The 24,196-nt window shown below is 35.7% G+C and overlaps 2 protein-coding genes across 6 annotated transcripts in view; one reads left to right on the top strand and one right to left on the bottom strand.

Moving 5' to 3' along the window:
* Sdk (sidekick cell adhesion molecule) overlaps positions 1 to 24,196 on the bottom strand; it is a 46,387-nt gene that overhangs the window by 7,710 nt on the left and 14,481 nt on the right. For 3 of the 5 annotated variants that reach the window (XR_011733638.1, XM_071788421.1, XM_071788422.1), the window contains exons 2-22: positions 10,861 to 10,956; positions 9,746 to 9,925; positions 9,451 to 9,664; positions 9,145 to 9,318; positions 8,800 to 9,008; positions 8,484 to 8,634; positions 7,941 to 8,068; positions 7,401 to 7,514; positions 6,519 to 6,638; positions 6,007 to 6,162; positions 5,734 to 5,860; positions 5,123 to 5,424; positions 4,684 to 4,869; positions 4,207 to 4,512; positions 3,651 to 3,977; positions 3,282 to 3,478; positions 2,884 to 3,093; positions 2,313 to 2,567; positions 1,974 to 2,202; positions 1,374 to 1,676; positions 937 to 1,117 (exon numbers count right to left, since the gene is read on the bottom strand). Coding sequence is in view for 4 of the 5 variants with exons in the window: in XM_071788421.1 (XP_071644522.1) it covers positions 937 to 1,117; positions 1,374 to 1,676; positions 1,974 to 2,202; positions 2,313 to 2,567; positions 2,884 to 3,093; positions 3,282 to 3,478; positions 3,651 to 3,977; positions 4,207 to 4,512; positions 4,684 to 4,869; positions 5,123 to 5,424; positions 5,734 to 5,860; positions 6,007 to 6,162; positions 6,519 to 6,638; positions 7,401 to 7,514; positions 7,941 to 8,068; positions 8,484 to 8,634; positions 8,800 to 9,008; positions 9,145 to 9,318; positions 9,451 to 9,664; positions 9,746 to 9,925; positions 10,861 to 10,956 (4,165 nt within the window). In the remaining variant the exon portion in view is untranslated. The remainder of the gene's footprint in view (positions 1 to 936; positions 1,118 to 1,373; positions 1,677 to 1,973; positions 2,203 to 2,312; positions 2,568 to 2,883; positions 3,094 to 3,281; positions 3,479 to 3,650; positions 3,978 to 4,206; positions 4,513 to 4,683; positions 4,870 to 5,122; positions 5,425 to 5,733; positions 5,861 to 6,006; positions 6,163 to 6,518; positions 6,639 to 7,400; positions 7,515 to 7,940; positions 8,069 to 8,483; positions 8,635 to 8,799; positions 9,009 to 9,144; positions 9,319 to 9,450; positions 9,665 to 9,745; positions 9,926 to 10,860; positions 10,957 to 24,196) is intronic. The other 2 variants (XM_071788423.1, XM_071788424.1) reach the window with 1 other exon arrangement.
* On the top strand, positions 17,050 to 18,923 carry LOC139819372 (uncharacterized). Its single transcript, XM_071788654.1, has 2 exons — positions 17,050 to 18,401; positions 18,663 to 18,923. Exons 1-2 carry the CDS (start codon positions 17,798 to 17,800, stop codon positions 18,749 to 18,751), a joined length of 693 nt encoding a protein of 230 aa, XP_071644755.1. The 5' UTR covers positions 17,050 to 17,797; the 3' UTR covers positions 18,752 to 18,923.

Genomic DNA, 24,196 nt, shown 5'->3' with positions numbered 1-24,196 from the left:
ATCTTTTTATGAGTTCTAATGGGAGACTCAATGTAGCATATTAATTATCAATAAAAATGACTATTAAGAATGTTAAAAACTAAATAAATTTATGTTTAATATATAAAGAATATCATAATAAAAGTATCTTCAAAAATTTGAAAAATATAATCACATAGTTTTTTCGCGATATTAAAATTTGCACTACACAGCAAAACTGCAGTAATAAATCGATATCGATACGTGTATTTAATTGAAATTTACTTAAATAGCGCAACAAAAACTTAGCATAAAATAGACAATAGTTATTTGTGTAACAAGTGTCGTAAGATGAAAATTCCCGGGTGCGGTTACCGCACTCGCCTTCGGCTCGTGCGTAAACTCCGCACCCGGGAATTTTCATCTTTACACACGACTTACACTCCCTATTTTATGTTGCAAGTGCTTGGAAAGTAGTCTATCACGCACGCGTAGCGTGCGTAATGGGGCACTTTCCATGCACGTGTTGCATAAACTTTTTTTATGTTACACCTGAAATACGTCGGTTTCAAGTGCTCCGCTGTATAAAATACATGTAGACAATTAAGACAATTATGTGATAAAACTTTTACTGTGACATAAAAGTAACATTACAAAATCTTGAACTTTTTCAAAAACGAAACTATAAAAAAATCTAAAAAAATTTACACTTTAACTCACGATCTTATTACTATTTTTAATCAATCTAATCCTAAAATAATCTTTTACATTTCAATTTAAAACATGGAAATTTTATGATTTAAATCGTAAACTGGATAAACATTTTCCAATCTAATATTTTAGAACTCTCACATTTTTAATTTTTATTTTATTTTAAATCTGTAAATTTAAGATGTAATTTTTTGTATAAATGCGATGTAATTAGGTCTATAAAATCCCAGCAAGTACAGATAAACAGAGGGAAAAAAGTCTTTGTACCTGAAGGTTCTGTCTGACGCCGGGAATTCTTTAGAAAATTGGCGATCTTGGCTGTTGTTTAAATGAAACATGACTTTGTATGCGAGAATCTCTCCGTTGGGATCCTCTGGTGTGTCCCAGATAATACGCGCTGTGGTCAAACTCACGTCGGGAAAAGATACATTAGACGGTGGACCAGGAGCTGTGATACAAAACAGAATATTATAGAATTATCATAGAAAATTTCATTCTTCAGAATATTAATTATAGTATTATCATTGAATTTCATTCTTTTTGACTTTACTACATGTTACATTTCACATGTATATAAAACAAAATATACATTTATTGTACTACATCATAATAATTATATTATTAGAACATAATCTGTGCCACACGTTATATCATCTCAGTTGTTTTTGTTAGCAAAGATTCAATTGCAATAAATTTTCACTTACTGTCTTCAAAGGTCTGGACTCTCACAGGTGGGATGCTCAGTGCCCCATCACCAAGTCTCGTGTAGGCTAAAACCTGCACGTGGTATTGGACAAACTTGCGAAGCTCCGTTAAGGTAGTTGTGAAAGTGGTATTGCTGGGAATATTCTTGTACTGGAAGGTCGATCGGGAATTCGCGCCGTAGTATACCTTAAAGCCTTCGATCTGCCCATTTTGATGTTCCATGGGCACGTCACCCCATCGCACTAGAATAGTCGTAGAAGATGTCGCATTTGCTTCTACGTTAATCGGCCCCAGAGAAGGAACTGAAAGATGTCATGTATCTTTACAAGGTGTGTGAAAAATGTTTCACACAAAATCGACTGTATCATCTGTTTTGCAAATGTTTGAGTTTCAAGAAATAATTACATTAATGTCAAATCAATTGTTAGAAACCAACGTACATATATACATATATTAAGAAAAAATTATTTTATTTCTAGTTTAATTGTACAACTTTATTTTTCTAACGTTCTTTTAAAATAACTATATTCAAAAAATTGCATTTTGAAGAGTTACTTCCTTTTTGCGTAACTACGTTCAATTATATATAAAAGACATACCTGATTCACGAGTTCGTTCGATGGCTTTTGGACTCGCCATTGAAGAACCGACGTCGTTGAACGCTTGCATCACTATTTCATAATCAGCGTACTCCTCCATATTTTCCAAAACGTATGAGTTTGCGGTGTGATCGTCGATAATACTACTCTTTGAGACGTTCGATCGCACTTCCGTATAAGTAACATTGTATCCTCGCGGATTTCCGTACCATTCTATTTGTTGCAATGGCTACGCAGAAAACAATACAGTTTTTTTACAATATAATCTCTCTAATCGTTATTCTTCGTTGATAATTAATATAGAGATAATATTTTTTATAATCCGGTAACGATACTTACAATCCACCTAACACGTAACTCGGTGGCACTCATCGCGCGGACCGTGACGTTTTTCGGGGGATGAGAGGGTGGTGCCTGAATCGTCTGAAACTCTTTGGTCGGCTCGGAAGGCTGCGAAGCACCGACGACGTTGTTTGCAATTAAACGAAGTTTATATTGCATGAAGGGAGTCAAACCATCGACGGTGATTGTACTAGCGTCGGGATCGGACACTTCGTAGATATTGTACCACGTCGAGTTTCGCGCCGTTTGTGCCTAAGAAATCGACAACAATTGATCTCGCATATTACTTCTTTCGATTTATTTTCTGTTTTTCATCTATCGCGTTATTCTATCACATTAAATCTTTTCGATTGTGTCTTAAAAATAAATCTTATAAAATTCATGAATTAGTACTACTGAGAACGTGATATTTTTCAGATATCGAGCCTTAGGAGAGTAAATAGATAATAAAACATTATTCAACATAAAATAAATTTTACTTCAACAAAATTTTATTATATATGAAAAGGTGTAACGATTAATAATCTTGGATTATTTCAAAAGGAGCATTGACTGTAGATTGACCAACCTGCACTGTCCACTTTGTGATGGACGAGTTTCCGTCGAATCCCGGCGTAAACTGTAACACAATGGAGAACGCGTCTATGTTGGATAACGCCAGCTTCGTAGGAGGTTCCGGTAGCACCGGTTCGATGCCTGATTGTATGGTCGCCACTTTCGGTTTACCGGGTCCAACCGATGTCCAAGCGCTCACTTCAAATTTGTAGTGGGTCAGTGCCTAATAAAAGAAAAAAACAAGAATAAATAATAGTTATATTTAATTCTTGCACTTTTAAATTATCTTGTTTGTAACTTGATATGATTTTTAGACTTTTTACTATGTTTCTTTTCTATAAATTCATGCTGCTTGAAATTGACCTAGTTTACATCGATCACTTGATATCACTAGTTTACATCGATGACTACCTGAAGATGCTCCACTTTGGTCGATAACACATCTGCCGTGAAGTTTTCGACGCGCAAAGAATCTGGAATGTCTTTAATCATGTATTTCAGTTGATAATGTGTCAATATTCCGTTGGTCTCTTTGGGGGAACCCCACTTAACAGTTAGCGCACGATCGCTGATATCTTCAAATTGTAGATTCTCCACTTCTTCAGGTACTATAACAGATTATAAATACATAAAAATAAATAATATCTACAAGAATAATTTTATTCGTATTCATTTATTATATAAAGTAATTGAAAATATGCCAAAAATAACTTTTCAATTAAATCATCTTTATAGCAATATAATTAATAATTTTCAAGTAGTTATTATAGGTAAACATACCATCTTCACGAGTGTGAATTTCGACGGGCGAGCTTCTTTCACCGTCACCTGGATCGGTGAAGCAGAGCACCGTGATATTATACAGAGTGTACTTTTTTAAACCTATCATAATAGCGTTCTGCTCGGCGAGCGGATCAAATAAACTCGGCGGCACAGTCATCGATTTGTATTCATTCGCTTCTGTAAAATTACCGCCAATCCAGGCTTGCAATTTGTATCCCTGATTAATACCATTGATATTTTGAGGATTCGGTGGCTTCCACCAAACTTTCACCGCCGTTGAATTGAGTGCTTTCGCTTTTACATTTGTGGGAGGTGCTTCCGGGACTGTAAAAATTATTTTTTCAATTTTTAACTGATTTATATAACATTCTAGAGTAATAGTATGTTAATCCATCATATTTTAATAAGTTAATTTATTTACTATGTTAAAATAATAATAGATCGTTTAAATTAAGATCTTATAAAATTACAATTGTAAAGAATAAAATTATAATTTAATTTATTTATACAATATTGTAGAATTATATCTTAATTAATTCCTAGTATTAATTACCTCCTTCCTTGGTTTTTATTTGCAAACCCTTCGAGTATACACCCACGCCTTTTTCATTATAAGCCGCTATTTGCACTTCATAGTCTTTCCATGTAATTAAATCTGTAATGAGATAATTTCTTTGCGCTTCATTGGTAATGTTTTGCACCGTCCACGGGCTGTCGTTGTATCCGAAAAGCGTGTATCTCAATATATATCCCAAGATATGACCATTTCGGTATTCTTCCAGCGGAGGTTGCCATTGCGTTATTATTTCTGATGACGAACGTGCTGAGCCGACAAAACCAATCGGCGGACCACTGGGTGCTAAAAATGAAAATAAAGCGTTTAAATGAAATGCTATATCGAAATTGCACATTGGAGATCGGTCCATAAGTTTACCCGTATTTTGGTAAAGATTCAATATAGCGAGGGAGATATATTATATTGTTATTTCCTATTAAACTAATTACTTGAGCAATTTTCCTAATCACTTACGTTCTTGAGGTAGAACGACGATTTCACTGGCTGCTGACGATGGACCTTCGCCGACGCTATTCTCGGCGCTAACACGAAATTGATAAGACGCCGCGGCTTTCAGGTTATTCAACAATACCCATCGACTGGTCGCGGACACATTATCGCGTTCGGTGATCCAATTTAATATTGAGTCGTGTATAGGCCCTATTTACAACATAACACATATTATAAATTAAATGTATAGAGATATAAAAACAAACAATCATAATATCAATTTTATAATTAAATCTTCTATTGAAAAATTATAAAGTGTTTTCTGAACACACATAATAATACATTCACGCGATTATGTATATTCAAGAAATATTAAACATGTCAGAAAATACAAGTATAACATTAATGCGTATTCAATTATATTTAAAGTACATTTAAGTTTTTATATTCAGATTACACTTACCCAGGTCGGACACCTCTCGTCTCTGGATTATAAATTTCTTGGTAGGGCTGTTGCCGTCGAAGCCGGGTACCCACGAGACGTTGATCGTGCGCGGCGAAATCTTTTCGACCCGCGTGGCCATGACGTTGATCGGTGGAAACGGCAATTCAATCACGCTTAAACGAGCGGATCGGGTTTCATTGCCACCCGGTGACACCACCGAGCACGTATACTCGCCCACGTCGGAAGCTCGAACGGTGACGATCTCGAGAGTGCCATCCGATCGCATCTTCACCCTTTGACTCGCTTGCGTGTTTATCACTCTGTAACAACAAAATGTATCACTTTAAAATCTTCAAACGTCAGAAGAATTACAGGATTTTGTCCTCCCGATTCGAATAATTTTGCTGGTTCTATAAATCAACAATTTATAGTTGATAAAATTAGCATATTTGAGGTACATAATGTAAATAATTCTTAAATATCTTAAATCTATCAGATTTTAATATCGATGTTTTGGAGAATAACACTTCAATCATAGATAAGTTTAAAAAAAAGTAAGCTATTAAATTTTTAATCTCAAACTTTTCAACTGACGCTATTTGCATTATAATATTTCTCCTTATACGTACTGTCCGTTGTGAAACCATGCCATATCATATACGACGCTGGGATCGTTTGAGATTTTACACTGCAATTCGGCGGTACGCCCGAGAAGCACGGACGTATCAACAGGTGGTTGGATAATTTGAGTCCGAACTGTAACAAAGATACAGATTATATACGACAAACTGTGCAATGTTTCCAACGAAATTCGAGCAAAAGAATCGATTTCTATCTTGAGAAAGCATGCTTTCATGATTCGCTCGAGCTTTTTTTTTATAAACGTTTGTCTCAATAATCACCCATAACAGTCAAGTATGCCGATCCGTTAACAGAGCCGGCTTCGTTCGCGCGGATGCAAGTATATTTTCCCGCGTCATTCGGCTTCACCGCCGCGATTAAAAGATCGCCATTATCCAAGACTTGTACTCTCCCGGCAATCTCCACAGGTATCGTATCTGTTGCAATCAAATGTAAACATTTAAACATCTAAACGCGCGGGGAGATAGCACTTCGTAATAAAAGAATATATTTCCAAAGTTCCGAGAATCGCGCCGCGGGGCAATAAAAATGAATAAAATAAAAGACTTAGAGCACAATTCCCAGAACTTCAGAAACATCCCTTGTGATAATTAATCTTATATATCTTCCAATTAATTTTATAAAAATCACACACACACACACACACACACAAATAAGTGTATCAACCAAATTAAAATTTATATAACATATTTATGTTATATATGTATATATACACATATATAATAATATTATATAAAAAATAATAATTAACTATAAGCTTTGATTTAATTACCGTTATAATACCAGGTGACATTTGGCTTAGGCGACGCAATCGCATTGCAACTCAGAGTTACATCTTTGCCGTCTAATACTGTTAGATTCTGTGGTCCATTTTCCATTATCGGTCCAGACGCTGTAAATTACAGAAATTTTGTCATTAATATCGAATCTATTTCCGAATGTTTTCTCACAACGTGCAAATGAAAAAAGAGTGATCAATCGCCGCTTGCAATATTAAACCCATCTGTAATTCTCACCTCTTCTCTATCTCTCTACGCTGATTTCACAAGCTTATTTTTCAAGCATAACACAAATACATATTTAATAGCAAAACTACGCAAACTTATAACTAACAGTAACAATAAGTACAGTCATATTTAATGACAAATGCCGTAAAATAATCGCTAAATGCTAAATGCTAATGGCACTTATCTTGAGACATTCATAAATGCAGAAAAAAATTTGTCTTATCGAAAATATATCTCTAATGTTTGAGAAAACAAGACGTGCATGTCAGTGTTACTTGCAATGTCGCAGACGCGTGCTAAAGTTTATTATTTCATTACGTCAAAATACGGCAAATCGTTCCATTTGATGTTTCTTCAAAAATATCGTATAGAAAAACATTCAACTATATACAATTACAATCACTAATCATAAAAAAAACGTAGAATTGGTCAAAGTTTTTCGCTAAAATTCTATAAACTATAATCGTGGAGCAATAATAAATATTCCAAAATGCTGACATGGTGCTGTTTGCCTTATCAGAGCTACACGCAAATTTGTCACTAGGAGAAGCAAAAAATCGTGAAGTGAAATTTATACGCAGTCTTTAAGCATGTGCCGAAAATGATAATGGAAAAGAAGTGTGGAAATCTCGCTGCAATATTCTTACTGTTTGGATATTGAGAGAACATAAAACGGCGATCAGACTGGCGAATTCTGACTACATTGTAGCCAGCCGCCCAGCGGGCAACTCTGTTTCTCAATCTGCTTCCTAATCCTTTTTCTGTGCCGCACACAAAAAACACGTCATTTATATTAACTCTGCTTGCGAAATGTCCGCGAAAAACGCGACTCAAAGGTATCTTCCTTTAAACAATATATAACATACTTGTATATGACTTAACAATCTTGCTATTAATATAAGAAATTATCTATGTTATAATTTATATTATACACTGGCCAAAAAAGACAACAAATAAACAACATATAAATTTTAAGCTCACCTGGTATTCGAAACTAAATTGTACACTTGCGTTACTTATAATTTTTCATTATCTCCTCTGTTTTGCTTATAAAAATCTCGACTTATATAAAATAAAAAAGATTGTATTGGTATTTTAGTCGCGTGTTTTGCGAACACTCTGGACTGATAATTTCACTATTTTTAAAATTTCGCGATACATTATAAAAACTATGAAAAATTACTTACTTTTCGCTTTCAGCCAGGTATAACTGGACGATTCGCCGGCTTCATTAGACGCGAGGCACTGAAACATCCCCGAGTCATCCATAGTTAATTTCTTAATCGTCAGTGAGCCGTCTTCTTCCATCATGTATCTGTAAGAACGCGAATAAAACAATAGTAAAATACTAAAATGCTTAAATAATTTTCGAGTTCTGATTTCTTCTTATAGGCGGAAACGGATTTAATTTAAATATTTAAGATTATAAAATATTTTCCAAATCTAATCTTTCTTACTTCAAATTATCTTTTCTTCAATGATAATTCCTTTAATATTACACATATATATATTTTTTAATTTGTAATAATAAAAATATCTAGAATAAAAAATTTATTTCTCACTTATCACTTCCATGTGGAACAATTATAGGTTTAGATTTACAGGAAAAAATTCCAACAAAACTGATAATTAAAATAGAAATAATTAAAAAGCTTCTCTCTCTCTCTCTCTCTCTCTCTCCTTCCCTCGGATTCTAATGATCACAAAGGTAAATATTTGCCGAGGCGTACCTAGTTCCCAGTAAATGATCGATAGGCTCGGCATTACGGAACCAACTGATTGTAGGAGGCGGCACGCCATTAGCGTCGCATGGTAACGTTACCGTGGACCCGTAATCGCTTAGAGTTTCCCTTTTCAATTCTGTTATAAATGTCGGTTTTTCTAGAAAAGCATAACGACAAATTTAAGAAAGACTCAGGCCTATTTTTGTTTTCAGTGTTGTATTCTTACTTTTTAAAACATAGTCACAAGACTATTTTCTTATCGGTATTTTACTGAATTATTCACATATTTATTATCTACATGTTTATTGTTGATCACGCTTACCATATACAACAATTTTAGCGCTAGCATTTACAGTCGGATAACCACCACTCCGCAAGTCCACGTGGCAGGAGTAAATTCCTGTGTAAGTTATGTTGGCTGAAATCAATGCGAGTGTTCTGTTCCACGAATCGTTAAAGCTATACGATATCCTAGAGTTTTCGATCGGAATGCCGTCTTTCATCCACAAAGTCCTTAGCTCGTGAAGCGATCTGAAACGATATTAAAGTCTCGATATTAAAGCTACAATTCCGAATCTTCTGGAAAGAAAACATTGACGACATGGTTTGTGCATTGAGAAGAAAAATCATCACATGCAGCGAATGATAAACAAAAATTCGCGAATACCTGGCGTTTGCGATGCAATTTAAATGTGTGACATCTTGATCCTTGATTATCTGCGTGTCCTGCGGCTTGACGATTATAGTAGGAGCTACCTCCGCGTTCGGATCACCGGTAACTTTCAGTTTAAAAAACGGACTGATCTCCTCCTTGCCCAATTGAGTGTTAATAGCCTTCGCTCTGTATCATCAGAAAGGTATAAGTGTAAACTTCGTTTGTTAGGAATTTTAAAACAGCGATTTTGTGCGCTGCAGTTAAAGTATTAAGTGGGATAAGCTACTGCTGCGCACTGATTGCATGAATTATACAAACCTGTATGAGCCTTCATCGTTTTCCGAAGCGTTTAGTATAATTAACGTGTGATGAGTCGTGGCGTACTTTATGCCGTACAAAGGAGTCCCGTCCGAGGAGAACCATGTTACGTCAGGGGTGGGATGGCTTTCGATCGGAGGTAGTTCCAGAATCGCGGCGCTACCCGACTCGACGGTCACCACTTTCTCCGTGAGATCGTCGAATGTTCCCATATCTGAAGCGAATTGAAACGTCGATCTGTCGTCGATCCGTAATCCGCAAAGTGGATATATATCTTTGTTGAGATGATACTCACAAGCTACGGCGAAGATGAGATGATCGCTGAATATGGACCCCACGTCGTTCGTTGCGACGCAATGATACACCCCGGCGTCCTCACGCCCTGTCCTCTGAATACGGTAGTAAGGCCCCGAAGTAAGCTCGACGTTAAGGGGCATTCCGTCTTTGAACCATTTGTACTTTGGTTGAGGATTGCCTATGAAGATGACACAAAGTTGTACATACCTAAGTAATTTTTCTCAACTGTTTAGTCTAAAAGATAGTTAAAGAATAAAAGGTTTAAAAATTGTGTAAAGATAATTAAAAAATGCACAGGCCACCTCTCTCATTGACAAGTATACTTCCTTTAAACTGCGTAAAAATGATTATTTGTACGATCTTCAGTTGAAGAATAATTTAACGTGAAGAAACTCAGTGAATGATTCAATGCAAAGTCACGGACGATGCTACAGCCCGCGAGCTATCTAATACCATTAGTACAGGGTCATACGATTGAATTACATGACGCTGGACATTGATAAGGCTTCATCTGGCCACCGTCTCATCCGCCTGTACGTCAACCGATATTTCTGCAGGACAATGAAACACCATGCGGCGAACCTTATCCTCGATGCTGCTGCGGTCCTTACCTTTCTCTTTCGCTCTTTTATATTTTGTTTATTTTTTTTATTCAAAGTAATATATTGATTGTATACTTAGGCACTAAAATCCCGAGAAATTTTGACAATTCGTACAAATTGATGCCAGAATAGCTCGAACTATTGGCAATTGGATGAAATGGATAAACAAAATGGTAATAACAACTGGGTTTTTATTTCTATAGCATATTTGGAAAGAAATGAAACTAAATTTGCAGTATCTCTAAAGATCTTGCTACTTAAAGCCATTTTAGTATTGAATTAGAGCAACAATCTATTAAAAAAGAAAATATAAGCTTTTTCTGTTCAGAAAGATACATTCAAAATTTTTACAAGTGTAAACAGAGATGCGCAACACTTTCCAAGATTAAGAATTGTTACTAAAATTTATTACCGGAGTAAATTTTCAAAAACTCTTTCTCTATCTCTCTTTGTTGTTCCTACGCCAGGAAATTTTCAGAGAAAGCCCATATGTTACGGTTGTGATTCCTACCTCTCGCTTGGCATTGCAGAAACTTGGTGCGATTCTCGCTAAGTATATTGCCACTGCTAGACGGTTGATTGGTGAAGCGCGGCTCTTGAAGTGGTTCTGCGAACAGAGAAACGTTTTCTTTTTCAGATCGATCTCGCAGAGACTGATGGAAGCCTTATGGCGCCACAGATTACAGATTAGTCTTGCAATTCACAAGTATATTATAAGATTGGTTTATAAATAGTTTGGATAAAATTATAGTAAATATAATAAATGAATCATGTACATGCAAAAGGCGCCTGCAAAGTCATTGTCATGATGTCTACCTAATACCTACAGTAGAAACAAAATAATCAGAGCGCAAAAAGAATAGATCATAAAATAAAAAGTAAATAGAACAAAAAAATAGATCGTAGGACAGATGTAAATTAGGTAGAGTCTACCTATCATATCCTAAGACGTCTTAAAAATGTCTTAAAGATATGTCTTTAAGACGTCTTATGTCCCGATTTTAGACATGCATGCTGTCTGAGTAACATAAGAATGTACAATAAGTACAATATTGATTAAGTTTATGAAGAATAAGACTCGATAAAACGGTAGCAGCGAAACGAAAGGAGGGGAATAAGAAGAGAGATTTAACGTCACAAGGTAACTAATGAATTAAAATATTTAATTGCGGCGTAAGAAGAGGCGGCGGTACGATTTAATTGCGGAATTTAATTTTTGAAGTTCGTATGGCAGATTCGATCTTAATCTCGTGTGATTACACGTGAATTCCATACGGCTGACCGACAGCCTGAGTCATTGCGAGCGTGTACCAGAGACGTAATAATTTATTACGGTGCTCCAAAAAGGCTGACGAACGAGAGGAAAGAATGCGAACGAACGGCCGCGGATGCCGAGGTGCCGAGTCACATGCAACGCACGTAAAGCCGACACGTGCACCCGCCCGTATCCACCGGACGTTCCACGCTCTGGTGATCTTGACACGCGGGTACACCGCACCGGTGTGTCGCAACCTCTCGTCGTTCCCCGTAGAACTACGGTTTGGTCGTGAACAAAAAGGAGCGAGGTAACGATTCAAGTCAAGAGAGAACTTTCAAGTGTGTGTGAAGCTAGCGTCTCATTTTGCGGAAACTCACAAATTATTGAGAGTTCTGACTTCCTTTTCAATAGTTCTAGAGTTCCTGCTAGTTTAAACAAATAGTTCTGGCTTTTAAAGCCAAAAAACGCGTCAGTACAAACTGAGACGCTAGGTTCACGCAGCGTCTCACTTTGTCCTACACAAGTTCCACTACTGTATCTCATCAGATTTTGCGAGATCTATAGTTCTATAACAGTTCTATAAAGAGTTCTGCCATATAAAAGCAAAAAAATTAATTATAAAGTACTAAAAAAAATTACAATGTAACGAGTATACCGAGTTGAGACGCCAGTTGAAATCTCGGAGTTCCAATTTATGTAAAATATTTTTCGAGTAGTTCTGAGCATATTGAAGCATTTCTTAAAGAGTTCCGAGCGTTAGAATATTTGTGTTATATTTTAAAAAATTAATATTAACCGAAAAGTAATCATAACGGAAAACGATGAAACGTTAAGCAAAATCTCGGAGTTCCGGTTTATATAAAATATTTTTCGAGTAGTTCTGAACATATAAAGCATTTTCCAAAGAGTTCCGGGCATTGGCATTGTTGTATAATTTGTAAATAAATTAATAACACTCGAAAGTCAGGAATTTATCGAAAATAGGTGAGACGCTGGCCGTATTTCGACAGTTCTGCGAGTTTTATTATAATTTTCGTACAGTTCTGAACGTGTTCTAACGTTTTCTAAAGAGTTCTGGCGATAAACATTATTTAATCATTTTTTAAATAATTTTTATCGCCCGAGAAAGACGCATTTACGGGTATATGAGTGAGACGCTGTAGGAAATCTCGGAGTTCTGGCTTATATAAAATATTTTTCGTATAGTTCTGAACATATAAAAGCAATTTCTAAAGAGTTCCGGGCATTGGCATTGTTGTATAATTTGTAAATAAATTAATAACACTCGAAATCAGGAATTCATCGAAAATAGGTGAGACGCTGGCCGTATTTCGACTTCTCTGCGAATTTCATTATAATTTTCGTACAGTTCTGAACGTGTTCTAACGTTTTCTAAAGAGTTCTGGCGATAAACATTATTTAATCATTTTTTAAATAATTTTTATCGCCCGAGAAAGACGCATTTACGTGTATATGAGTGAGACGCTGTAGGAAATCTCGGAGTTCTGGCTTATATAAAATATTTTTCGAATAGTTCTGAATATATAAAAGCAATTTCTAAAGAGTTCCGGGCGTTGGCAATGTTGTAAAATTTTTAAATAAATTAATAACGCTCGAAAGTCAGGAATTTATCGAAAATAGGTGAGACGCTGGCCGTATTTCGACAGTTCTGCGAGTTTTATTATAATTTTCGTACAGTTCTGAACGTGTTCTAACGTTTTCTAAAGAGTTCTGGCGATAAACATTATTTAATCATTTTTTAAATAATTTTTATCGCCCGAGAAAGACGCATTTATGGGTATATGGATGAGACGCTGTAGGAATAAATCTCGGAGTTCTGGCTTATATAAAATATTTTTCGTATAGTTCTGAACATATAGAATGATTAAATAATGTTTATCGCCAGAACTCTTTAGAAAACGTTAGAACACGTTCAGAACTGTACGAAAATTATAATAAAACTCGCAGAACTGTCGAAATACGGCCAGCGTCTCACCTATTTTCGATAAATTCCTGACTTTCGAGCGTTATTAATTTATTTAAAAATTTTACAACATTGCCAACGCCCGGAACTCTTTAGAAATTGCTTTTATATGTTCAGAACTATTCGAAAAATATTTTATATAAGCCAGAACTCCGAGATTTCCTACAGCGTCTCACTCATATACACGTAAATGCGTCTTTCTCGAGCGATAAAAATTATTTAAAAAATGATTAAATAATGTTTATCGCCAGAACTCTTTAGAAAACGTTAGAACACGTTCAGAACTGTACGAAAATTATAATAAAATTCGCAGAGAAGTCGAAATACGGCCAGCGTCTCACCTATTTTCGATGAATTCCTGACTTTCGAGTGTTATTAATTTATTTACAAATTATACAACAATGCCAATGCCCGGAACTCTTTAGAAATTGCTTTTATATGTTCAGAACTATACGAAAAATATTTTATATAAGCCAGAACTCCGAGATTTCCTACAGCGTCTCACTCATATACTCGTAAATGCGTCTTTCTCGGGCGATAAAAATTATTTAAAAAATGATTAAATAATGTTTATCGCCAGAACTCTTTAGAAAACGTTAGAACACGTTCAGAACTGTACGAAAATTATAATAAAACTCGCAGAACTGTCGAAATACGGCCAGCGTCTCACCTATTTTCGATAAATTCCTGACTTTCGAGTGTTATTAATTTATTTACAAATTATACAACAATGCCAATGCCCGGAACTCTTTGGAAAATGCTTCTATATGTTCAGAACTACTCGAAAAATATTTTATATAAACCGGAACTCCGAGATTTCGCTTAACGTTTCATCGTTTTCCGTTATGATTACTTTTCGGTTAATATTAATTTTTTAAAATATAACACAAATATTCTAACGCTCGGAACTCTTTAAGAAATGCTTCAATATGCTCAGAACTACTCGAAAAATATTTTACATAAATTGGAACTCCGAGATTTCAACTGGCGTCTCAACTCGGTATACTCGTTACATTGTAATTTTTTTTAGTACTTTATAATTAATTTTTTTGCTTTTATATGGCAGAACTCTTTATAGAACTGTTATAGAACTATAGATCTCGCAAAATCTGATGAGATACAGTAGTGGAACTTGTGTAGGACAAAGTGAGACGCTGCGTGAACCTAGCGTCTCAGTTTGTACTGACGCGTTTTTTGGCTTTAAAAGCCAGAACTATTTGTTTAAACTAGCAGGAACTCTAGAACTATTGAAAAGGAAGTCAGAACTCTCAATAATTTGTGAGTTTCCGCAAAATGAGACGCTAGCTTCACACACACAACTTTCAAGAAGGTACGCCAGCCGATTTTCAAGATACAAAACTCTTTATTATAGTTTTTAACCGGAACAGCTTAAAAGATTTCCACACAGACATTTACTTATATAATTATCTTTAAAGTAGGATGCCTCGACTCGATGTGCGCCTTTCTATAGATATTAGTAGCTTTGAACAAAGTACACTTCGAACGCTTCCTGACTTTCATGACGCAAAACTAGTTCTCTAAACAGAACAGTTTAAAGAAAATATCCGAAAAGATTTATATGATCATCTTTAACCCAGAAATGGGGACCTAAGGTGATTTTTGTATCCCAGTGTCGAAAAAATAAAGCTTACGTCTCAGTAATTTTTTTTATGGATCGAGAATCCATACCTACGTTTCATTCAAAGGTTCCGAGACCCAACCCGCATAATAGAAAAAATTTAAGACCTGTACATTCATAGTATAGACCTATTGAATCTTGTTGGGGTGTAGACACCATTCCAGGTGACCGTTTACGTTATACAAAAGTTAATAAAATATGATAAGAGTTTATATTATAAATACGAAATAATAATATGAGTTACAATAAGTATATATGTAATATGTTTATAATAAATAAATAATAATGTATAATTATAGATAACAATTAGTAGAAAATAGAAAAAATTAAAAATAAATTCAATGAAAACATAATATGTGCAAATACTTAGAAAAAAATAACAAGTAATAAATTTATCTAATGCAAAACATGTTTTGTTAATGATATTTTTGTACATATTTATTATACTTCAATCCGATTAATACATAAAAGATTTAAGGAGAATCAAGTTTTTATAAATATTTATTTTCATTTAAAAGTAATTTATGTAACTTATATTTTTATATAATATAATAAACAAATATCATAAAAATAAATTATTTTTAATCATTCTGGAGCAAATACAATATGAATGATTTCATATATAATTATATATAATTATATAATAATGTTCTTTTTTCTAATAACTATTCTTTTTACGAACCTTTAAATGTGGAATCCTATCACAAAGCAATACATAAGCGCTTTATTAATTAAGATCTCCAGTTTTTAGAAAATACTATCAGTATCATACTAAATTGTTTAATGTGTCGTTTCTTTCGTTTTTTAAATATTTTTTTCTTCTTATTTTTTTCAGAAAATGTTGATGTCAATCTATATTGTCCTTAAATACTAATAAATTATAGACCAATCAAAAATGAGCAATGTGTAATTAATATCAATGACTTTAAATTGGGGTGTAAAAATGACTTCAGATAATTAAGCGCCCATTCCCGGGTTAAAGCAAGGTATCTGTCTACGAGATAAACTCGAATAATATTTTACATATAATATTTATAGTTTGCACAAACTTGTGCATGTATTTGCGACTTCTGCTGATTTGAACCGCGAATTTATGATTTATGATTTATGTGGAACATTCTTTAGAACTTTAGAGAAAGTTCCTACGGATGTATAAACAATAACAATTCACAGGCTGATGACGATCGCGGGCGACGAGTTTGCCGCGCGCATCGTTTTACTAGTCCGGGAGCCAGCTGCCATTTTTTATGACCAAAATTAAAAAACCTAAGATTTTGCTGTATGGTTCATTTAGTATTGCTAGTAAACGAAGTGACCGTCAGCTTGCGCATTTGCGGTGGGTGTTGCCGCGGCAGCCACCCACACACGTATAATTATAATAAAAATAAACCGACATAAAGAAAGCTGAGAATTTGTTTGTACGTTTATTATGATCTAAATAAACGGAAAATAATAGTCAGCTGACTTCATGGTGGGGGGTTGTACGTCAGCTTCTCGCCCAAACATGCGAAAAATATGCGCTGAGTAAACTTATACTAAGAAAGCTGAAATTTGGGGAAGTTATAGTCGACTTTAACAGTTTCACGAAAATAATTGTCCGCTGAGCTTTTCGCGGTGGAAAAGTGCTCAGCTGACGACTGAAAGATACGGGGCGCGGGCGCGTGGCATTCTTTACTGCATCAGCTGAGCACTTTTCCACTGAGAAAACCTCAGCGGACAATTATTTTCGTGTAACTGTTACAGATAACTATAAGTTTACAAAGTTTTAGCTTTCTTAGTTTCAAATAACTTGATTTTTATTAATAAAACGGTGCGTATATGCGCGCGGGCGCGTTGCGCCTATCGCACTCAGCTGCTTATCTCTGTCGCTCAATTACACCCTTAAATATGTCTACATGACAATATAAACAGTAAATACGTATATATAATATTATAAATAATAAACATTTCACATGCAAATGCCAGAAGTAAATATTTATGGATACAGAGATGTATTTCCTCGTCTCGGCTACACGCTCATAAACACCGGAGTTTTATGATCGAATACAATTGTAGCCAAGCCAGTGTGTCCGTTATACTTGAGTAGAGTACATGTACAACGAAAATGTCCAATGTTCTGAGTTTCTGTGTATTTTGCCACAAAAAAAGTGGCAAATTAAAGTGTTTCGATGAAGATACGGAGCAAGTGTTTAACTGTATTAAAGATTCGGCAGGAACATCGTTTGCATTCGGCGGACGTTGTATTGCCTGCAAAAGTTGATAATTATCAGAAATACCACAGTAACTGCTACGCCCGCTTCACAGCTTTGCCGCCGAAGCAGAGAGGATACGATCCAAATAAGCAAGCATCCTCATCTTCAGAAAGAGAGTAAGTATTTTCAGTGCCCTTGAAAACGAAGTAACTTTCGAACGTAGCTACTATTCAAACGTGATGATTTTCATATCGTGTATAACTGTAATTATTTTTTAGTCAAAACGACAGTGCTATTCAAAAGGAGGTTGCTGTTCAAGGTGAGGATGTGGATCGAGGCGAGTTTTCTGCCGAAAGCAAGGATGCAGTTCAAGGCATGGTTTCTGACAAAGGCGAGGGCATCGATCAAGGCGAGGATAACGTTCGAAGCGAGTATCATGCTCCAGGCGATGATGTTAGTAAAAGTGAGGATTGTGACGACGTAGGTGCTGCTGGAAGCGCGGATGCCAATGTTGACAAAAACAAGGATTCCGTAAGTGAGAACGTACCTAAACAACCTGTCTGTATTTTTTGCAAAAAAAATCGCAAAAAACACCAAGGTCGGGAACAACCATTACATCGTGTAGAAAATGAAAAATCTTTAATACGCATAGGGCAACTTGCGTTAGATTTAGACGACATAGCACTTATTGATAAATTACACGATTTGCAGTCACAGAATAAGTTGATGTTTTACCATAATTTTTGTAGAAACACATATGAGAATTCACGTACATCAAAGAAAATTAAAGAAAAAGAAAAGACAGAATGGCATAGAACTCGAAATGTACGTTCTGCAGCATACGAAGAAGTTTGTAAATTGACTGATTACGGCTGGAGAGAAGAGGACAACAAATTTTTATTCAAATGGTTCGACGGCGATCAGCTACCCCCTTCTCTTGGCGATATTACCATCGAGGAAGAAAAAGAAAGTACTGCAGGTCAGAATTATACTTCACTATTTCTTTATTCAAGTGTAATTTTTAGATTAGTTTTGTTTTTAATTTAAAAATACAGTTTAGAAACAATTAAAACAATTTTTTATTATAACGTGAACACTTTTTATAAATAATATTCTAATTAATTTCAAAATTTTGCTCTTGCGTTATTATATTATTATATTATATATGTATTAAAATTATAAAATTAAATTAAAAAACTTTTTTATGTAATAATATATTATTTATTATATTTGCTTACAGATGATGAGGATCGGACGCCGATGATCGATATGGATTACAGCGACCATGAAAGCGAGCAAGAGTTTGAGGGCGATGATGAGGAAGACTGAAGAGTAAATGTCATACCTCATACGTATTTAAAAAAAAAAACGTAAATTAAAAATTATTTTTGTCAATAAATGCGTTAAATATAATTACATATTTGAATATAATCAATAGCATAATTTAGCGTGAGAGAGAAGCAGCTGATGCCGTGAGATAGGCGCAACGCGCCCGCGCGCATATACGCATTGTTTTATTAATAAAAATCAAGTTATCTGAAACCAAGAAAGCTAAAACTTTGTAAACTTATAGTTATCTGTAACAGTTACACGAAAATAATTGTCCGCTGAGGTTTTCGCAGTGGAAAAGTGCTCAGCTGATGCAGTAAAGAATGCCACGCGCCCGCGCCCCGTATCTTTCAGTCGTCAGCTGAGCACTTTTCCACCGCGAAAAGCTCAGCGGACAATTATTTTCGTGAAACTGTTAAAGTCGACTATAACTTCCCCAAATTTCAGCTTTCTTAGTATAAGTTTACTCAGCGAATATTTTTCGCATGTTTGGGCGAGAAGCTGACGTACAACCCCCCACCATGAAGTCAGCTGACTATTATTTTCCGTTTATTTAGATCATAATAAACGTACAAACAAAGTCTCAGCTTTCTTTATGTCGGTTTATTTTTATTATAATTATACGTGTGTGGGTGGCTGCCGCGGCAACACCCACCGCTACCATGGAAGCTGACGTTCACTTCGTTTATTAGCAGACCGAATTGAACACTAGCCGAAAATCTCAGATTTTTTAAAATGATTCACTTAAAATGGCAGCTGGCTCCCGGACTATACCTTTCAACCGGCAATTCATTCCGACCTGATGCACCGCGTGATGCATGGGTCCGCGTTCTAATCACACACACGCGGTACAATCAGTCACGCCGTATCGTAGGCGGATTCTTAAGAAAGAACATCGTGTGATCGCGTCGCACCTGGGCCGCCATAAATATCGATTCGGCCCGATAAGCACCGTCGACGAAAGGTACTTATAAGTACACATGATATCGCTGCCACATATGGCAATAATATGTGACAAGTCTCGCAGTTTGATTTTTTTTCTAGACACAAATGGTTTTTAGATGACTAGCGAAAACGAAAATTTACCGAGGGCTGTATTTTGCGGATATAAATTGATGACGAAATTATAGTCTGATTAATCCATTAAGTTCTAGAAGGCGTCTACGCATTTTTCTGTGTGTGTGTGTGTGTGTGTGTGTTTTAAATTTTTAACTCAAGTCCTAATCAAAGTTTTTGGACCGCAATTGATATTTAGGGATAAAGAAAGTAGCTCTAAAAATTTAGTCGACGATGAGGTGGGATAATTAAGAAAAAAGATATAAAGGTGAAAGTTAGAGATTTAAAAAATCTACCTTTTTGAGTAGAATTTTTGTTATAGGTCACTTAAATAAGAATTATATCGATTTATTCTATTCAAAAAGATAGACTAAAAAATCATTTATTAATTGAATATATTGTAAGGTTATTTTTGAAGTCCCGAGGTATCGAACGGGAGGAGTCAGGATATATGTAATAAATACATTAGCCAGGGTTTAACGGTAGGAACGAATAACTTTATTCGATATGATCCATTGCTCGGATTCCTTATTCTAAATGGTACGCCGGAACGTAACGGAAAGCATGAGCACGACCGATCCCTTCGAGTGGTCCTTTCCGACTAACTGTTTCGTTTTACCGAACTCGCCTTCTCTTGGTTGAACATGTTCGAACAGGTTCGCGACCGATGCCCGTTTTATGTCCATATATGGTCATATCGTCATCCGCTTTATGACCATATATGGTCATCTCGTAGAATCTCATCAGCCAATCGTGGGCTTTCGCAATCGCGACGTATCGGCAGCGCCGCTAACGCCGCTAACTCACGCGGCGATCATTCGGAGCTGCAGGCGCGAGTATTCGCGCCGTCGATATCTTACAATATGTCAGTAAAAAAGCACACAGAAACAAATTATGTATTAACAGTATTAGTGAAACAAATACTTATTTTATTAAAACAAGAGCCTGACGTATTGAATCAACAAGATTATTTCCAATTAGATTAATGTTGTGTACATACATCATTTTTTCCCGCAGAAATCACATTTTTACTTCTACTTTCAACCTTTATATATTTTTTTAAGATATCCCACCTTATCGCCGATTTTTTCGGAAAGAGCAACTCTTTTTATCCCTATAAATGCCAATTTTAAAACTAAAAATTTTGATTAACCCGAGTTACAAGGATTTAAAACAAAAAAACGCGTAGAGGTGTCCTAGGATTTAATGGGTTAATTTTCGACTTTACTTTAACAGAATGTTCACGCGAGCCTTAATTACAAATTATAAAAAAACTTAGGTGTATGTAATGCTAAAGATCGGACAGTAACGCACGGTAAACGAGCGTGCTTATCCTGGTTTAGGATTTTCTAAAAACACGGATCGGTCTTTATCTCGAAGTAACTTAATATGCCTGTGTCGTTTTATCTGTCATTTTTGCGAAGAAAATTCCACCTCGAATTAACCAAAGTATGCTCTGATGTGCTCCTTTGTATCCCTCGCATTCCTCATCTCGTCAACATAACGGAGCACTGGAATCGTTAAGAGTCTCTTGGACGCGAACAAATTAAATTTTTTGTATGATACAACGGTTTATCTCCGCGAAGGCTAACTTGTAAGGGGAACGAGGTTTATATTTTATTTAACGTCGTTAGCGTTTCAGGTGCCTCGCGTAACGAGGATTCAGCTGAAGGATCCAGTTTCCGGATCTTATCTCCTTAATTATTGCGCATCTTGCGAAAGCGTGATGAGGTGACACCGTGACGCTAATCGGGCGCTTCACGAGAATGCGCAATTCGTAAAAACGCGTGTGTAAGAAGACACGTTGAACACCTAAGAATAAACCGGCTAAACCCTACATTTTATGCGCCCCTATTTAACTGCCGTTATTTATTTCAAGCTCGTTGCAAGCTCGCTCTCCGCCGAGCAAAAGAACAGGCACTTTAAAGCTAGAACATTTCCTAGAAGAATTCCTAGAATGTGCTCACGGGGGATAAAATAAATTATGCAACGTTCTTTTGTTAAGGTATCGCTAAATGCGGCGGGAATAAGATATAGGTGGAGGTGTTAATGTGCGAGGAACAGTACACTCCAAACGAGACTCTCGTTTGCGGGCTAATTATTGCAGAGGTAAGCTTCTCGAGTATTAACAGGTGCAGTTGTTGCAGCACGTGCTGCGCCGCTCAATAAGTACTTGCAATCTAAGCTGTGCTGTGGATTTTAAATTCTTAGCACGCGTCCGAACGACTTACCGCACTGCAGACTGATGTTTTGATATATAGCTAACAATTTTTATCTACGTTAAAAGTTCTTTGTAACAGTAATATTTAATATTTGATTATATGTATAAACTGATTTTATAATAAGAATTAATAATTTTGATGTAAATAAATTAAATTATTCATTTATATGTAATACTATTATATAATAATAATTATATGATATAGGGATTATATTTTGCAGATGAAAACTAGAATCTCTTTACAACAAGTGGAGAAAACAGCGAATTTCGAAATAAATAACATTAATAGCATTTCACGTTCACTTTCTGTATTCACTCGTTCAATAAAACCGACGATTGACTTCAGCCAGAATGTAATCGATTCAGATTCTCTCGAGCGAGGGAAGAGAGTATACGTGTTACTTAACGCTTTTAAAAACCGCTCGTTCTAGATCCTCTAAATAGTCTTGCGTCCAAATGGAAAGTTCGAGCATCATATCGAGGATGCAAATCGCAAGTTAATTAGAAGTAGACTTTCATGGAATTTTAACGAGAGAACAGTTTTAACGGAGGCATCTTGGCAGAAAATGACGTGTAATCGCTTTCCAAAGATTCATGAGATTCATGAGTTGAATTTTCGCTAAGTATTCGATGAAATTCCAATCATAACTGCATCTGCGAGAAGAAAAATAAATGTCGATTTCGATGCAGAGATAAAAATGATGCATTCGCAACGCGTATTAAGACCTTTATTTATTTTAAACAAACTTTGGACGGTTTTAACTTGTTCCCTATTTCTACCTTTGCGAAAAACCGCCTGGAATATACCTATGTTTCCAGAATTTATACTTGTATTAATTATAATTAATTCTTCACTTATAAGTAATAACTCAAGTGAATATATTCTTGCGGCAAATTTAGAGACTTTTAGTTGGCTCATTCATATATATTGATCAACTCCTGAAATATTACTAGATAAAAAAGTAAAGATTATAAGATAATTTTCAATTTTAATCATACTTAAGAATGACGCTCTATATTCAAACAGGATGCGCAATAATAAAAAAAAAGACATTAGCCTCTTGAAGTTATGAAATTCGCGAAATACCTTTTAGTCAGGCAGGTTTATATTTCCATGTTAAATATTTCATAAATATCTGACGTAAGCAAATCTAGAGCATCGGAAATGAAACGCGTGCTCCTATAAAAATTGTGTTAGAACGAGTTACTGAACATAACTGTGATGGCAATCATCGCATGATTCGCCGTGCACACGACCTCACACATATACACGCAACACAGGTACAATACGTGCAAGCCGAGGCCGCTGAAAAAACCCCTATTTTAAGCGACGCAGCTGTCACTAAGGGTAAAACGGGGTGGCACGTTTACAGAGGGGCATGGACGCGGGTCGCGAACGAAAGGCTTTGGTGTCGTCCAGCAAAATGAAGGAATTTCTATTTCGCGTACGCGACCCAGAAACCACCGTCGGGATCCATTCATCTTTAAGCGGTCGTGCCGCTACAATTTGGTTCGTTGTATGCTAACGATGCGAAGGACGTGATAAACGGTAGTCTTGCGAGAAAAATCGAAAAAACGCAAACCCGGCACGTTTTGGTTAGCGGAAAAGTGCAAGCGCATATTAGAAATAATTTGAACGTTCAAGAATAAAAAATATAACCAACTGCTAACTAAATATCAGGAAACGCGGAAAAAGATACAATAAAAATATGTAAAAAATAAAAAAAAAATATATAAATATATATATTTATATACATAATTATATATATATATATATATATATATAAAGTACGAATAAATATAAATATTTTATATTCTTATATTTACAATGTTTATTCTTATCTCTGGATCATAATTATAATTACAATATTACTTTGAATAATAATTTTGCATAACTTTTGCAAGAGATTTCTCAGCGCGCAGCGCGAGAACTGGAGAGTGACGGAAAGAAAAAAAAAGAAAGTCTTCGGAGCGCGATATGCAGGGACAAGCACTTTTAGATATACTTGCCACGGATTCCGAACGGAGATGCCCAGATAATACACACCGGTCGGTGGGGGCGAGGCACCGCAAAACGTTGCGCATTGCGTCTTACTGCACGCAGCCAGCTATATTGCCGTTGTCAGGGTGCTGACTCCCTTTTCACTGCAGTCTGCAGGTGGCCAACC

This window comes from Temnothorax longispinosus, chromosome 9 (genome assembly GCF_030848805.1).
Source record: "Temnothorax longispinosus isolate EJ_2023e chromosome 9, Tlon_JGU_v1, whole genome shotgun sequence".
Lineage (NCBI taxonomy): Eukaryota > Metazoa > Arthropoda > Insecta > Hymenoptera > Formicidae > Temnothorax > Temnothorax longispinosus.
This window is presented reverse-complemented; position numbering and strand designations above follow the sequence as displayed.